At 37.9% G+C, this 17960-nt stretch overlaps 1 protein-coding gene across 3 annotated transcripts in view; it reads right to left on the reverse strand.

Annotated features, from left to right (window-relative positions):
• The window catches only part of edc4 (enhancer of mRNA decapping 4), a 31822-nt gene extending 13912 nt beyond the window's left edge, over window positions 1–17910 (reverse strand). The window contains exons 1-22 of one of the 3 annotated variants that reach the window (XM_084123845.1): window positions 17692–17910; window positions 16389–16545; window positions 15014–15125; window positions 14600–14699; window positions 14297–14483; window positions 13511–13658; window positions 13261–13365; window positions 13011–13120; window positions 10524–10607; window positions 10271–10366; window positions 9204–9303; window positions 7221–7401; window positions 7022–7088; window positions 6846–6937; window positions 6428–6618; window positions 6270–6346; window positions 5936–6068; window positions 3839–4332; window positions 1971–2072; window positions 915–1058; window positions 736–769; window positions 269–449 (exon numbers count right to left, since the gene is read on the reverse strand). In XM_084123845.1, coding sequence (XP_083979971.1) covers window positions 269–449; window positions 736–769; window positions 915–1058; window positions 1971–2072; window positions 3839–4332; window positions 5936–6068; window positions 6270–6346; window positions 6428–6618; window positions 6846–6937; window positions 7022–7088; window positions 7221–7401; window positions 9204–9303; window positions 10271–10366; window positions 10524–10607; window positions 13011–13120; window positions 13261–13365; window positions 13511–13658; window positions 14297–14483; window positions 14600–14699; window positions 15014–15125; window positions 16389–16545; window positions 17692–17779 — 2983 coding nt within the window. In that variant the 5' untranslated portion in view covers window positions 17780–17910. Of the gene's footprint in view, window positions 1–268; window positions 450–735; window positions 770–914; window positions 1059–1970; window positions 2073–3838; window positions 4333–5920; window positions 6069–6269; window positions 6347–6427; window positions 6619–6845; window positions 6938–7021; window positions 7089–7220; window positions 7402–9203; window positions 9304–10270; window positions 10367–10523; window positions 10608–13010; window positions 13121–13260; window positions 13366–13510; window positions 13659–14296; window positions 14484–14599; window positions 14700–15013; window positions 15126–16388; window positions 16546–17691 lie in introns of all 3 variants that reach the window. The other 2 variants (XM_084123844.1, XM_084123843.1) reach the window with 2 other exon arrangements.
• Between the last annotated feature and the right edge of the window lie 50 nt (window positions 17911–17960).

Raw genomic sequence — 17960 nt, forward strand, 5'->3', positions numbered from 1 at the left:
CTGTAATGTGACATATTTCAAAGTTAATATTCTGTAGAAATTACAGTAGAGTGGGACTTTTATCTTTCTGGTTTATTTAGCATGAAAATTGAGCGTGGCAATGAAACATGATAGGCTACAATATCAATATTACTCAGCCAGTGTAGCATTGTTGATGAAAGACCATGCGTTTTAAATTATCAATTTCTTAATTTAATATTGTTCTTTTGTTTGATGTCTTTGCTCTAATCCTAATCTAGCTATGAGTCTCCCCCTAGTGGAAGGATACGTTCTTGCTCCTGCTGAGCCAACATGGAGTGCTCGATATGAGCCATGATGGAGCTCTGTATGGCATCCATGTGGCTGGTAACTCTCTGCAGAATGTCCAGCTGGTTCTGTCTCAGCTCTGCTAACTCCCTCTGCTGGCTCCGCAACATCAGCAGGAGCTCGTCTTGCACCTCTGTGCTCATCTGAGAACACAACAGCAAACTCATTCACATGAAACAATTCCTCACACATGAAACTCAAGCATCCCTGACATCAGCACAGTTGTAAGAGTCTTCGCAGTCACAGCAGAACATTCATACTACAGAGCTTGCCATGTTATTCATGGTTTAGCATTGCATTAATGTTTTATTTATATGATGAATCAGTGACTAGACAGAAAACAAGCCTTCATGCATTTTGATTGGGTTTACACAATACAAATGCTACGAAATGCATTCGCATTGTGGTGCAGGGGATCAACAGACTTACCTGGTTCTCAATCTGTCTAGACTGTGAGGACTCTCTGGGAAGGGAGAAAAACAAAGATGATCTAATAAGTCACACAATCAGATTATATGGCTGAAAGGGCTCACCACTCAATCCCACATTAAACAATCTAAAAATTAATATCAGGAAGATTTACATAGTAAGGAGGGCAGCTCACTCACCCTTCATCTTTCTTGCTCTTCCTCTTGAGCTTGGGGGAGCTGCGTGGTGATGTTTTCCAGTCCTTTACGGGAAGTCTGTGAGAGGAGCGAGGGCCACAGTTCCCCGACGAGGAGGCCAGACTGGCAACCTCATCATCATGATCACTGTCAATCACAGCAGGAAAAGAAAATAAGTGAAAAAGACAAGAGATCAGCAAAATTGTCCTCAGGGTATTGTAGATTGAACTACAGGTGTCTTAACACGCCTTTAATTAGCATATTCACATTATTATCTTATCACTAGTTTGTTGAGTCATGTTCAGACTTGTCTGGACATGCTCAGATATGCAGAAGAAAATAGTTTTTCAGAGTATACACATTACCATTCAAAAGATTGGTTTCCAAAAAAAATTGTTTTTTTTGGGGGGGGGGGGGGGGGGTGCTCAATATTAACTTTTTCCTGGGACAGGTGGATTTTACACACAGGAAGGACAGAAACCGTTCTGGTGGCTTAATTTGAAGTATATCCTACATATCCCACATTATAGGATTCGTATTACAGAAACATCCAAACTCAGAATCCCATTTCAGAGCAGAACTCATTTAGAACACTAAACAGGAAGTTTTTGTAATACCGTTCCTAGAGGAAAAAAAAAAGATTAACAGTCGTGACAGGTTTTCTTTAGCAGACGGTTTGCATGTCCTTGATTTGAATTGCTCACATCACTGTTGTTAGCGAAGGTCAGACTAATATTCTGACAAATTTGACTGAATCCATGTTTCTGTTCCTAATTAAGTTACCAGCCAACTGGGGAGACATTTATTTCACAGCTGGAGTTAATGTTAATATTATGTGGCCACAGACCTCATAATACTCCCATTAAATAACTTAATCTGAGATTCACGCATTTTACAGCTTCCTAAAGTGCTTTTATGACAAGCAAATGTAAAGTTTAAATGAACAGACAGCAGAAACTGAACAGATCCTTATTAAACATGAAAAATGAGTATAGTAATGTGATGGGATCTGAGCTACAGAGGATGCTGACAGGTGATACTCCAAAATGTAAAGTTTACCTCTGCTCTGCACTTGCATCTTGACTGTCGTTCTGAGTCAGGTGATAGGTGCGCCTGTGGTAGGGGGAAGAAATGTGCCTGTCCTTTATTTCCTCCCTAGAGCTGGAAATAAACAGTCAAAACAGTTATCAAATGCTTAACTTTGTATCATCAAATATTATCACTAATTTCTCAAAACATAAATCAATAGTAAATGTTAATATTAAATTAACATCAACATAAATCACAAAACAGATGAAAAATATATATATACACATAAATTAGTGCTGGGCGGTATACCGGTTCATACCAACTACCAGTGTTTATTTTTATCACTTTATGTCGCTTTAACAACGATCGGAACGCGGCTCTCACTGTCTGAGAGTCCCTCTCAGGGCACAGGGCAAAGCTGTATGCGTTTCTAAACATGACGGTGAAGATGGATAGGTTAAACTATAACTGATAGCTGTCAAATATTACAGTGTTTCCCATACATTAGTTCACAATATCAACATAGCCTTTTGGAAATCAATTTGTGGTTGGCATTGACATCGTTGAATAAACACGAGCACTGCACGTTTCAAAGTCAAAACGCGGCGCGGTGTTTTTATATGAATGTATCTGAAGTGAACTGACGGTCTTTAGAAAAGTTTCGATGTTATTTCAATTGAATCTTTCTTTATCTTTTCTAAAAAAAAGCAGTGTTTATGAGCGCTGTTGCTTTGTGTACAGCCGTTACTGGGGAAACTGCTGTTTCTGCCGTTCCTAAAGCGCCTCCTGCTGGCACAGCCTTGCAAACCTGTATTAAAGGGGTGGTTGATTATGATTTCACTTTTCTAACTTTAGTTAGTGTGTAATGTTGCTGTTTGAGCATAAACAACATCTGCAAAGTTACAATACTCAAAGTTCAAAGCAAAGGAAGATATTTGCTTTTAAAGAAAAGGACTACAACAAACGGCTGGTTGGGACTACATGACATTCCTCCCGGGTTAGTGACATCACTAACCCTAGAATTTACATAAACCCCGCCCCCAGGAACACGCAGTCCATGTTGAGAAGAGGAAAAGTGTTGTATAAGAGTACATTTGTGAGTCAGCTCAAACTTTAGCATCCATCTTTTCACATGCAATAGAAAGTCACTCTGTGTGCATCTCAGAAACAGTTCCTATACAAGCGATTTATAGATTTATCATGACAGAATATCTTAATTTAAGATAGTTAACTCCACATCAGCAACATAAATTCATCAACTAATCATTCAGAGACGTCCTGTTGCATTCTACATGTTGTCACTTCTTCTTGAGTCTCTCCATCTTTGTCTGACTCTGTTTTAACATTGAAGGCAGAACAGTTTCTGTCATTTTAGTGTGTCTGCGTGAGGTAATAGAAGCTGCTAACACACACAAGCTTTTGAAACCCCACCCTCTGCAGCAGCTCATTTGCATTTAAAGGGCCAGGCACAAAACGGTGTGTTTTTGCAAACCCTCAAAAAGTGACAACTTTAACTTGCTATATAAAAATATATGTGGGGTATTTTGCACTAAAACTTCACACACACACTCTAGGGACATCATAGATATATTTTACATCTTGTGAAAAGGGCATTTTACCACCCCTTTAATACTAGTGTGGAATTTTTCAATATTCACTCATGACAGTAAAATAGGGCATTCGAAGTCAATCTACTGCAGTATTTCCTCTCTCAATCAGTAGAAAATGTGGTTAAATGTGGTCATGCTTGAAATAAAATATGCCGCCATATACCGTGAAACCGGTATAATTTTTAACAATGCCGTGATATGGATTTTTGGTCATACCGCCCAGCACTAATACAAATTATATTTTATTACATATTATTGTATATAATATATTATAGAACAGCAACTCACCAGTCTCCCAAACCATTGTCTCTCAGGCTGTTGCGAGTCTCTCGTGTGATATCGGGTGCTGCGGGCCACGCATGGTTCACGCTGCTGTCAGAACAAGAACCTCCAGCCGCTACAGCGTTCTCCTGTGACAGAGCCGTCTCTAGTAGGGAGGGTGTGTTATTGAGTCTTTGTTCTCCATCCACAGATGCTGCACCCAATTCGAGAGGCAGCAAACTGTGCTCAGCACTGCTACGGGCTCTCGGAGACAGCAGGTGGAGGACCGATGCGGCTGAAGCCATGCTGTCAGAATGCAGGACGGAGACTGAGTCAGCAGCGGCACTGGCCAGTCCTCTCTGCAGGGTTTCCGAGGCGATCTCGGGGATGTCCTGGGACATTGCCGTAGAAGCAGAGGAAATAACATCCGGAGAGCGAGCTCTGGTCGGAGAGGCCTGAGGGACAATCATGGGATCTATGGCCTGGAGATCCAGGGAGAGAGGAGGGTTTGGAGAGGAAACCTGTGGAGGAGATGGGAAATAAGGGAGGGGAAGTCTGTGAGAGTAAGGAGCAGCTTCGCAGAGCAGAGAGGCCTCTCGCAGTAGGGATGGAGAAAGCATCAGTGGGGGAGAGAAACCCTAACCGGATGGGGATTTTAAATGGAAGAGTGGAAGGAGGGATGCCAGATAAACAGAAAAATTGTTACATGAGTTTTTCATTTACATCAGATCTAAAGGACTGACAGAGCTGAGCTGTAATTTTGTGAGTGCTGAAATCTAATCTGATTTGTTCAGATGGACAGTAATGACATAAGCATTTACTCCACCATTCAAGTTTAGGATCAAATTAAGAAATGTATGGCCTGGTTTCACAAACAGGGCTTAGATTAAGCCAGTATTAGGCCTTAGTTTAATTAGGACATTTATTATAAAACATTTCCATTTATAATAAATGCTGTTATTTTGAACTTTCTATTGATCAAAGAATCCTTAAAACATTTATTAGTTTCCACAAAAATATTAAGCAGCACACCTGTTTTTCAATATTGACAATAATAAGAAATGTTTGAAAAAAAAAAAAAGGCTAGGGCTGCACGATTAATCGCAATAACCCGAAATTGCGCTTAAATCGATTTGGCTTGCTGCGATAATGGAATCGCAAAGGCTGTGATTATTTTTTATGTGCAGCTTGTCAGTGAAGCATGGCTCTGTGATCAGTAGCAAATGCTGCTCCATCTGAAATGTTTATAACGTCGCTTATAACGTGCATTTGAAAAAGCAACATGTCAAATATCTTTCCAAACATGAGAAGCATTTATGAACCTCTTGACCAACAAAAGACAACATTTAATAACAGTTTTTACTCCAAACTCACTTCATAACGACAATTGAGCATCCCACTGTGAGATGATGTGGCTTCTTACTCAGAATAAGGCACACAACATTTTTCATAGGATTCTATATAGCGGTAAAGGCTATGTCGATTAGCTTTGTAAGTATAAATTATAAATATACTTTATCATGAAAATACTCAAGGCTTGATGAACTCAGATAAACCATATATTGTCATAGTCGTGTGTTTATTAGTCATGTTTAACCAATAAAATTTCAATCTTCCGTTTATTCAGCTACCGCGATATAGTATGATGCCCATAGGGATTTCCTGGAACGACATTACTTCTGCAGGGCATTTTTGGAGTTTCTGCACGAGCGCCCTATGGCTTTCTTTTTTGTGTGCAAATAAGACAGTGGGAAGTGTTGAGTGGAGAGAGGAAAGCGGGATCAAAGGACATCGAATTTGAACACGGGTCGGCCAGAGGCGCATTGCGCCATATGTCAGTGCGCTAACCACTAGGCTATCAGCGCCGACCCACTATGGCTTTCTGATGGAGCAGCATTTACTACTGATCACAGAGCTGTGCTTCACTGACAAGCTGCACATTAATAAAAAAACGATTAATCGTGCAGCCCTAGTCTTGTCACTTTTGATCAATTTAATGCATCCTTGCTAAATAACATTATTTATTTCTTTAAAAAAAAAAGTCTTAGTTTACAAAGTCACATTTATACACGGTCACTTATAGACAATATATTACTAAATGCAATTTACCATGTCCATTAATACCTGGATGTTTTCCCCAAGGCCTGAGATAAGGATGGAGTTGGATCTTGAACTGCCAGCGCTGGCACTCAGAGTCAAGCTAGTGTTGCCACATTCGACAGACATTTTAGGGCTCTGGGTCAGATCATCTCCACCCCTGGAAGAAAGAAAATTGAGCAATGCCTACGAGTGCGAGACAGGACCCCACATTTTACATTCTAATGTATACTTTTGTACACTGTGTGTAATTCATACAGTGAAATCCAAGTCTCAAAAAAACAAAACACTTATGAAAATGAAGAGGGTAAAAATGTTTCTTAAAAAAAGAAAATTTGACAAAAATGAGTTTATCTCCCACCTTGCACCGTTGTCTGAGCTGCTCATGGCCGTGACTATGGTCAGGCTGCTTGCACTGCTGCCAGGAGAGGCGGGCATCTGAAAAAACAAGACAGCAAAGATAAATGATTATCATCACTGAAGCGAGCTAATGATGAATCTGTCAAATTAAAGGCTTACAGAAGCACTGGGCGTCATAAAGGCGTCCGGGGTCATGAGTTTGGGCAAGGCTGATGGGGCTGGACTCATGAAGTCAGCTGGACTTGGAAGCGGCAGAATTTTACTCAGGTCATTCTGTGATCCACTGTCCCCAGACTCCTTATCAGAGCTCATTGCCTCCACATTCAGATCAGACAGCGGGTCAGAAAAACCTGGGGGAATGAAAAAAAATTATTTTTAAAAATAAAATAATAAATACGTATATTTAAATACATAAGATATATAAAAAACAAGTCACAGAAAGCAATGATGTTTTCCTCACCTTAATTAATTCAGACCATAATTTGGGTAAAATACATTTCTTTTGCCATAGCATAGATTCAGTAGTGATGGTCTCGGAAACATATGTAAAAAATAATAGTATACTTTCCAGACTCACCAAAGCCATCTTGTGATACAGACTGAGGCATGAAAAGGGAGGATGAGGCCCCCTGATTGGGCTGGAACCAGATCTGCACATCCTGTAGTGATCTGTAGGCATAAGAGTGTTGTGAATATCTGAATACAAATCTCATGCCACCATCGAGAGATGTTTTTTGTATGTAAATAACTCACTTTGTATGCACACAGTAGAGTTTAATCTGGATTCCTGATTTGGACTCTGAGGGTCCCTGGTTTCCTTCTGTGAGAAGATATTAAAACGCAACAGTATTATCATTATTAGCGCCATCTGAACGCATCTTCACTCACCTTACAGCAAGACTACAAACATTTGCACACGCAAAGCTAGCATTAAAATAAGGGAGGAACGGACCTGTTGTCATGCTTTCACTTTCCTCATCAGGGGGAAGGACCTCAGTGTGTCTCAATCGTGCACGGGCAACATCCTGTATGCCGAAGCTGAGCACAGGGTATGTAAGCAGAAACTCTGAAACTGCAGTGAAGTTGGCACGGCCTTTTTCCTGGTTCTGTAGCAACTCCATGACGTACAACACCTACATATCAAACACACAACCCAAAATCAGCTGCTAATAAACAACCAGTTATTTACTTACACAATGTCAATGTGTGCTTAATAGCAACATTGAACTAAGCTCAAGAATCCCATTAAACAGTACACATGCTGGTGTTAGATTGTTGACCATGCTTTTATACTTCCTATTTGTCTTTCTACCTGTCCTAAAATAACTGAATTCCAAAAACCTGCAGACAGACTTAATTTTAGTCTTTTCTGGAGTGAGACAATTATTAGATTCAAGAATATCTCCCACGTCCCATCCACAATTGGTGTTTGAAGATGTTTTGCATCAGGTTTGACGTCAGTGTTTCCAAAAGACTAACCATTTGAATGAATAACATTTTAGAGCTACACCAGAGGGAGGGTTTTTCAGTGCAGTGGCAGATTTAGGCATGGGCGACATGGGCAATCGCCCAGGGTGACATCTTTACGGAAGTGACACAAGGCGTCCACAAATTTTTTTTTTTTATGTATGCAGCCTCGTATCATTATGAGTGTAATTTTAAATGTATAATAAAACATTGCTATGTTGCTTGATATGCTATTACACATAGGGCAACAAAATTCATTTTTCAGTCTACAAACTTACGTAAACAGACAGAGAAAAAAGTTTTTGTAACAATTTTTTTAAACAAAAGTAATATCACTAATTTTATTCATATTTTTACTGTACAGTTGTGTGGTTTTGGGGGATTTATAATTTTTTTTTTTTTTTTTACTTCCCTCAATTTGTAATAATTTAAATGTATACATTTATATAAAACAGCAAAATTATTTTTTGAAAAAATTCACTTTAAAAAGACCTACATTTCTCAATTTCATTCATGGTAATAACATGAATAATGTGCCATGGTTTAGTGGAAGATTGCTGTCCTCTACTGGAAAACAAACACTTAAAATTAAAATAACATGAATTTTCAACTACAGCCACTAGATGGCAGCAGAGGATTACACAATAGCTCATATACCATTTCCAAGTTTTTCATTCAGATTTATGTTTTGACATTATAAAATCATCATAACAACAAATTGTTTAGCAATTTGTAAAACAACATTTTAGCATTTTTTTATTCTAAAGTTTTTTTTTTTTTTGCAATTATGTCAACATTACAGTCAAACCTGAAAACGGTGTTATGCTATCAAATACTCAACGCACATACGATCAGGATGTTAAAATAAACAAACCCTCACATTTCAGGTCATCGACAACAGTAGATATTGAACAATATCTTCGTCACTTGATGGGGTACCCTTGAAACATTTCAGTTGTGGTCTGTGCTATTTGCAGCGCTTTTCTGTATTTAGTTGCGTTGTGAGTATTTGCAGCACGTGTCGTCAAACTGAAAGACGTTTTCTTAATTTGCTGGTGTTTTTTCTTTTGCATGCGTTTTCTTCAGTTGCAACATGTTGAGCTTTGTGCTATTTGCAGCGCATTTCTGTATTTGGTTGCATTGTGAGTATTTGCAGAACGTGTTGTCAAACTGAATTTGTTGGCGTTCTTTTTTTATTTGCATGCATTTTCTTCAGTTGCAGCACGTTCAGCTCTCTCGGCCACCGTAGATTCACCCAGGGCGCCATATGAGCTAGAATCGCTACTGTTTCAGTGAATAACGACTTAATTTAATTTGTATGGAAATGAGCAACATGGACACTCTGCAGAATAACCAATTGTGGTTTCAACCGAAGACAGAAAATCATGCAGGTTTGGAACGCGATGAGAGTGAGTAAACAAAGCATGTGGGCATTAAATATGAAATATAAAATAATAATGAGTCTGACCTTCCTCTGAACATCACTAAGGATAAGAAACTCTGCAGACAGGTCCAAACTGGCCTTCAGGCTGGGTAGCACACTGCTGTTAAATGGATCTGGAGAAAACCTGAAACACAAATTAACAATTCTTCTAAAACTCATATGTAGATCACATCCATAGACTTAAGGTATAGGCGAAGGTTTTATGCTTAAAGGGTTAATTTACCCCAAAATGAAAATTCTGTCATCATTTACTCACCCTCATGCCATTCCAAACCTGTAAGACTTTTGTTTATCTTTGAAACACAAATTAATATATTTTAATGAAATCTGAGATTTCAGTCCTTCCATTGACAGTTTACACAACTACCACTTTGTCACTTCAAAAAGTTTATAAGAGATTGTAAAACTAATCCTTATGAATTGAGTGGTTTAGTCCAAATTTTCAGAAGAGACATGATTGCTTTATATGATGAACATTGAATTTAGACTTAACATTCATCAACACACACATCAGAAATGGTAAGCGGAAGCTTAAGAATGGTTGCTTGACCTGCAAGATCCAATGAGGTTCATTCTTGTATGTTACGCAGCACGTTTGAGCTTCCGCAAGAACCAATGAGGTTTGTTCTCACGTGTCAAGCATGAACGGTTGAGCTTCTGTTTATGTTTGCTGATAAATGTTTATATGTGAATAAAAGCCTAAATTCAATTTGTTCATCCTATAAAACAACCCAGTATCTTCAGAAAATTGACTAAACTGCTCGATTCATGTGGATTAGTTTTACAATCTCTTTATGAACAAAGCAACAAAGTGGTAGTTGCGTGGACAGTCAATGGAGGGACAAAAATCTCTCAGATTTCATCAAAAAGATCTTCATTTGTGTTTCCAAGATGAACCAATGACTTACAGGTTTAGAAAGACATGAGGGTGAGCGATGATAATTTTTTCATTTTGGGGTGAACTAACCTTTTAAGCTTGAACACCACCATAGAACATAGCTAAGGGCATATCTAACAATTAAAAATATAAACACCTCTATTGATTATGCAAGCTCCATAGTTCAATTACAGCTTTTAGCTTAAGAACAGACCTGATGGTTTGTAAGCAGGTCCATGACACTGTGCACCACATCTTCAGCTCCTGGTTCTGATCAGCTCCAGTGATCAGGAATCGCCAAAACGGAACTCTTCAGAAAAACAAAAATGGTATTATGTTCAAAGATATACTGCACATGTCTAAGACACACAATTTCAAAGAGTAAAGACAACAGCAAAGACAGTTAAAGCCCAGAGTGACAAAAATGTAATTGCGTTCACTGAAGACTAAATGAACTTGAGACTCACTCAGGGTCTTGCTTCTTGTGGTTGTCACAAAAGAGCAGGCAGGAAAGGGGCCGTCCATTATGTGGCTGCCATTCATGCAAACATCTACAAAAGGAGCAAGGTTACTTGCATTTAGGTTTTCAATTTAATCACAGGATGGCTTCAGAGGAAAAATCTTGTTAACACTCATTTTTATTATTATTAACAGTATGATTACATATTAAAGGGGTCATATGATGCGATTTCATGTTTTCCTTTTTCTTTAGTGTGTTATGTAGCTGTTAGTGCAAGTATAAGATCTGCCGAGTTACAAAGCTCAAAGTGTCAAACCTAAAGAGATATTCTATATAAAGTTTAAGGCTTAGCCACACCTTCCTAAAACGCTTCGTTCAAACACGCCCCCATAAAATCTACGCAAGTATGTGGGGGCAGAGTTTCATAACACCGGCCAAATGTATATGCAAAGAAAGGCGGGGTAACTTATTATCACCGTATTATTGTTGCCACGGCGCCGCCATGTCGTGGAAACACTGTGTTTTTCGTTGCAAAAGCCAAACTACTTAGTTTGGCCTTCCAAAAGACGACAATTAGAAAACAGTGCTTAAGCTTTATTTACAATACGGTTCCAGAACAGTACAGCTAAAATTTTCGACTGTGTGCTGCTCATTTTTCGGAAGACTGCTTCCAGAACCTGCGAGAGAACAAGGCCGGCTGGGCACAAAGGCTGATTCCAAAAAGCAATTCCATATTTGCATGGACAGTCTGGTGCTCTGACTCACACAGCCTGTAAGTATGTTTTCATATTTTAAGAATTTGCTACTGACTACTCAAACAAGCAAAGTTGATTGATCAGCTTGGTCATCTGCATTTCCGGATCAGATTCGGGCTCGAATTGATATGGTAGTGCTGACATTGTCACCTGTCATTATTGCTTTGGGAGCTGATGATCCAAATATGGTAACGGGTGTGACATTTCCATCACATGCTTAAGGTTTTCGGGCCAATCACAATGCATTGGATTGCTGGCCAATCAGAGCACACCGCGCTTTTCAGAACGATGAGCTGTGTAAAAATCTATGCGTTTCAGAAAGGCGGGGCATAGAGGAGCGACAATAATGTACATTATCTGTAAAATGACTTTTTGTAACCTAAAACCACGTAAACACTGCATTAAACCAAATACACAAAATAATGTTCTTTTTAGAACCATCATATGACCTCTTTAAATATCAAATGGCATAAGTTTACTATATACATTTATTAATATAAATGTATATTAGTACAGATATTTTTTCCCTTGAAAACTAGATGCAATAAATGTTTTATTAAAGGTAGGGTAGGCAATTTCGGAGAGGGTAGCAATAGCAAACTAGCTTTGAAAGCATTCACGAAACGAGAGACGGTGTTAAATTATCCCCTGGTCTCAAAGCACAAAATATTACAATAATAATGAACGTAAACAACTTATAGAGCTCTGACTTGTGCTACCTGTCTGCAGCAGATTTATTTTGGTATTGACCGTGTTGGCAGAAAAAAGCATAAATCCGAGTCTGAGGGCTTACGGGTTGCTATCTAGTAATTACGGTAATCACGACTTGGCGTGAGCGCAGCATAAGCTTGTTTTGGTTCAGGAGGAACTGTAAAAGATGACTGCTGTTTGTTTGCGACGCTTGGTTACTTTCTGTCTACAACTCTGCATAGCTTTACTGAACGTGCTGATGATGACGTGATGTGTTCACGAGAAGGGTGCGCGGAGGTATGGAAATACATATGTTGACAGGATGCAATGATTGGACAAACATTGTTTGGTCCTGAGACTTCCACAGAACATATATGTACATGTTTTAAAATTTAGTCCACTTCTATTATTGATTGCTATCAGGATGTAAAGAGAGGTTCAACCAGTATAACAAAAAGTATATATAAAAAGAATTGCCTAGCCTATGTTTATTTGGAAAATACATGAAAGCTACATGAAGCAGCTATTACTCCAGTCTTCAGCGTCACATGATCCTTCAGAAACCATTCAAATATGCTGATTTGGTGCTCAAAAAACATTTCTGATCTTTTATCAGAATTTTTGTTATATTTTGATTCTATCATCAATGTTGAAAACAATTGTGCTGCTTAATATTTTTGTAAAAAGACCAACACTTATTTGAAACAAATCTTTACATTATAAATTATAAATGCCTTTACTGTCACTTTTGATGAATAAGTATTAATTTCTTAAATTAAAAAAGCGGTCACATTTTATTTTAAGGTGTCATTGTTACTTTGTAATTATATATTTAAGTACTGAGTAATATTAAACAACTACATGTACTTACTATAGGGTTAGGGTAGGATTAGGATTTGGTTGAGGGTCAGTTGCATGCAAGTATGCATAATTTGCTGTTAGTACTATGGTAAGTACATGTAACGTGTAACAAGGACACTAAAATAAAGTGTTACCAAAAAAGCTTATTTTTACAGTGTGTTCAATTTCATAATGTCTCAAGCATGTACCTGGGTTGGTCCTGTCCTTCAATGTAGATTTGCCAAAATTTTACATATCCATCATGACTTGCTGTGGCCAAGACAGTGCCATCAGGGGACAGCGCTCCCTCACTAATGCGCTGCATAGAAAAAGTAATGTTTAATTATAAACATGACACTACATAAGTACTTAAATGTATGTGCCATTGATTACATTAAATCTATCTCATTTCTTAATTAGTTAATACAGCACTGCAGGCTAAAGGATGGCAGGACTTACTGCTGTGTGTCCTCTAATGGTGATAAACCCCTCTTTCAGTTCAGTGGCATCCACAGGCCATGAGCTGTTATTGGATCGGAGGATGTCAAGGTCCCAAACCTCAGCCTACAAGTACAAGCAAAAATCCAGTTAAGAGAGTAATAGTGTTAAAAACATTTTAAATCTAATAATATGGTGACATTTCTGAAAGAAAGTTATAAAACTGTCAAATTCCACACACACACACAAAAAATCAACAAAAAAAACATACTCTGTCTTCATGAAGCAGTGCCAATGTCTGACACGCATCCTCCGGGTTCTCATCATTGTCTTCTGGGATAAAGGGACACCAGATGAGTCTGCGGTTGGAATTAAGTGGAGTGTCCTCAGGCCTGTGGATGTGAACGATCACTTCATCTCTAAGAGACATCGATGTTAAAGAAAAATATCACAGTTCACCTGCTTATTATTAGCATTTTACTAGGTAATACTATTTCATTGGTCCACTTTAGATATTCTACAAACTATAACTAACTTTGCAACTACATGTCACCTAACTCTAAGAGTATTAGTAGACTGTCTGCTTAATATCTGCCAACACTTTATTTTGATGGTCCCACAACAGATATTCTACCAATTATAAATAACTTTGCAACTACATGTCAACTTATTCTATTTACCCGAACCCTAACCAGTCTACTAATACTCTAATGAGAGTTAGTTGACATGTAGTTGCTGTAAAGTTACTTATAGTTAGTAGAATATCAAAAGTGAACCTAAGTGAACCTTTTACTACAAATACATGTGAATCCAGATTTTTTTTTATTAAACCTGAAAAAAAAAGACAGATTTAGGATTTTTAGGAGAAAGTTGTGATATAAAATGAAAAGGAAATATTTAATAATATTTTTAAGGTATATTTGTGACACTGATCATGCTAATTAAAACATCATTAGTTGTCTCGAACCTTCGGGTATCTCATTAACCTCCTGTTTTTGTGGGGGTTTTTTTAACAAACATAAAAAAAATCTAGTAAATTTCCATCTACAGAGGATACTGTATTTTGCCGTTGTGACTAGTGAGCTGCCAAATGAACATGTTTCCAGCCTCATCCACGCAGGCCAAGAGGGTGGAGTCCAAGTGGGCGAAGGCAAGGTCTGTGACTGCACCGGTGAAGCCCTTCAGCAGCGAACGCTCCGTCGAGCCCAGTTGCAGCACGCGGATCATAGAATGATTGTTTGCACCTGTGAGCGATAAACAATTACAAACCATTCATTTGAATCCCATCAACATTTTATTCAAAGGAGTGTGCTAAATGAGCCATGTACAAAGACAGCAACAAAAAAGTGTGCAAACCGACCTCTGATGGCATAAGCCACGTATGAGTTGGACACGGCTATTAAATTGCCATAGTAGTACTTGTGCTCCCAGTCATATTTGGCCACTGGCTGTATTTTAACCTGTAAGACAGTCATGAGGAAAAGATTCAGAGAATAAAACAAATTTCCAGGGTTTCTACATATTTTGACCTATTAATTGTTACGAGTTTCCCGATAGTTCGTTTTTAAATATAAATTTATAGAGTTTTAAAAAATAATTTTCTAGCTAAGTAAATATTTTCTAGCTGGAAGATTTATTGACTAGAAATTTCCATGACTTTAAAGATTAAAGACCCAGGCCTGGTAATTTACTTATATTTCCAGGTTTTCAATGACCGTGAAACCCTGAACTGCTAATAAGAAACAGTTTTGTACAAGTTCATTAATTTACACACCTTGTTGCTACCACGAGCCTTACTGTCAATACTAGAGTCACGGCTGGACACAATTTCCACATTGTTTGCTCTGATGGAGACACAGGTGGACTCATCATCTCCTGAAAGGCAGCTGGTACAAAAAACGTTCAAACATTAAAGATGCATTAAACTCATCAAAAGTGACAGTTAAGGCATAATTCTGAACCTAATGTTAGAAAATATTTCAATTTTAAATAAATGCTGTTCTTTTGAACTTTCTTTTCATCACAGTTTCCACAAAAATATTAAGCAACAATGTTTTTCCCCATTAGCTATTTGTTAATGTTCCCCATTGTTCCTATCCAAAGATGCAAATGTAACTTATGCGTAAAATTAGAATATCACATAAAACACATCTGCAAATAAAGCAGTGTTTCCATCCCATGTGTTCAAGAGAACAAAATAGTCACTTCCTTGTAAATTGGCACAAAATATCTGTAATAAAAACAGAAGTTGCTGCAATCGTGGAAGCCACTGTAGTTCTTTTTTTTTTTTTCTATGTCATAAATTATTTACGTCTCAGAGCGCGCAGACGAAGCGCAATAAACGCTGTCATGTTATCTTGCGTTTGGATGCTGTGGTTTGGGAACGCAATCATGTGAGACGCTTCTGAGAGGGAATTAAACCAAATCATTTTGATGACAAACTTTGGCTCAGGCATTTCAGAATATTCAAACCAACAATTAAGATGCTGTACAATGAAACTGATCCACTGGTTAGTCCAGTTATCCAATCACAACCTTAGGCAAAGTCAGAGTTTTTTGTTGTGCATCGAGAGATTTATTCAGTAAATGTGTTTCCATAGTAGTTCATGTGCATGTCTTCTTAACAGGAAAAAAACTGAGCTGTCTCAACTGAGTGCATATGTTTTTTATGGACGTTTTTTAAATGTATGCACAGGTTTTTTTTATATGTCATCCCAAATCTCACATAAAAATAGGTGGATGGAAACATAGCTATTGATAATAATAAGAAATGTTTCTTGAGCATCAAATCAGCATATTAGAATGATTTTTGAAGGATCACGTGAGTCTGAAGACTGGAGTAATGATGCTGAAAATTCAGCTTGCCATAACAAGAAAGAATTACATTTAAAAAAAATATTAAAATAGAAAGTTATTTTAAATTGTAATAATATTTCACATAGTTTTTCCATGTATTTTAAATCAAATAAATGCAGCGTTCGTGAACGTGAGGCTTCTTTCAGTAATGTAAACATTATTACAAACCATTTTAAGTTTAGTACATGATGAAAATACAGATCATAGAAAGATAATGTCATCATAACAACAATGGTTTGCAAAGGAATGAGAATAATATTATACAATTAATGTTAATGACAGCAAATACATACATGGTCTGTGTGTCCTGTCCATTGAGTTTGTCTGAGTTGTGAGAAGTCGGCTCCACCATTTCTGCGTGTCCTCCTGCGTTGATAATATCCGCTCCAAAAACTCCATTCAACTCTCCATTGAAAGATAGATTTCTCTGGCTCTCTACCAAAGAGGAATCTGTGGAATTATTTGATTGATAAATCAAGTCTTAAATGCACCTGTACATCCTAAAATTACTTCCAAAACATGTCAATATGAATTACCATCTATGCTTGACAGATATTTTGATTTCCACTCCTATTGATAAACATACATGTGTTGAAGATACAACTTCCAACAGGTATCCATTACTACTTAATTATTTTTACAAAAAAACACAAGCTTGAACCACTCTGCTCCCAACCACTAGAATATAGACAAGGTTTACTGTACCTTCTGGGAGAAAAAGAAAATAAAAATATTCTTTATCTGTGTTGTTGTCTTGTTTTCCAGTACAAAAAAAGATCTAAACATTCTTAAAACAAGATACATTTACTGGAAAAGCAAAGATATTAAGACTTAAGATATTAAGTCTGGCTTTCTGTGAAATTGGTCAAAATGAAGTGATTTTATAATTAAAACAAGAACATCTGCCAGTGTAGGATCAGAAAAAACAACTTAATTCAAAGGGAAGTTTTCATCACTCATTGACCAATATTTGGTTTCGGTTTAAGCATCTCACTTTTTTCAAGACTTGATTTTACATTTTGCTTCTCCAGTGAATGTATCTTGATTTAAGAACGTGTAGATTGTGCATGAAACATTTACTTCCATGCCTTTATGAATTTAAGACTCTCTGTTTTGATGTAAGCCCCTTTTTAAGGCCTTCGTTTGTGTAAGGATGAATTAAGACTTTTTAAGACCTGCAGAAACCCCGTAGCGATGATGCACAAAAAGTTGTCTAGGTTTCTAAAAAAAAAAAAATTACATGCCTTCTCTCACATTCTATTAAAAAAAATGTTTGTTGTGGTATCAAGTCACCGCATAGTGATAAATATGAAGTGCTTTAGACTCTTGAATGACATTTGTTAACACTCAACACTTTCTGTCTGAGCAAAGCTGCTGCTGCGCCAGCAGGAGTGTAGCCCTTATTTGCTACGTTAACGTTACCGCCTTTTAGTCAATCGCAATATTACACAAAATAATAATGTTTGCCACTTATAAAATCTAGTTAGCGTTGTCCCGCGTTTTTGAGTCGCTATAGTCAGGTGGCTCGCGCTGAAATCAAGCGCTGCGCAGCATCATCGCACCGCGGCCTAGCTGCTCCCTTCCCCGGCAACTTACCGGCCGAATTACCGGGACGATCCAGTTTTAAGATGTCCCGAAGGTGCTGGGTCGCGCCCTCTATGTCCATATTGGAACTGGAAGCCATAAAGTAGGGAAGGGGGGATTAATTCGCAAGAAACGTCAAATTCTCAAGTTTAATTTAGTATCTGAGCTCGCCCCTCATTAAAGCTTGCAACCGTCCCTCAACTTCCGTTGAGCGTTCACTGCATTTCATTCCCCCGCCTCTGCTGGCAGGATTTCTTTAGTTCCGGACTGAATCGCCTAAC

Source organism: Abramis brama, assembly GCF_963993115.1.
Source record: "Abramis brama genome assembly, chromosome: 9".
NCBI classification, from domain to species: domain Eukaryota; kingdom Metazoa; phylum Chordata; class Actinopteri; order Cypriniformes; family Leuciscidae; genus Abramis; species Abramis brama.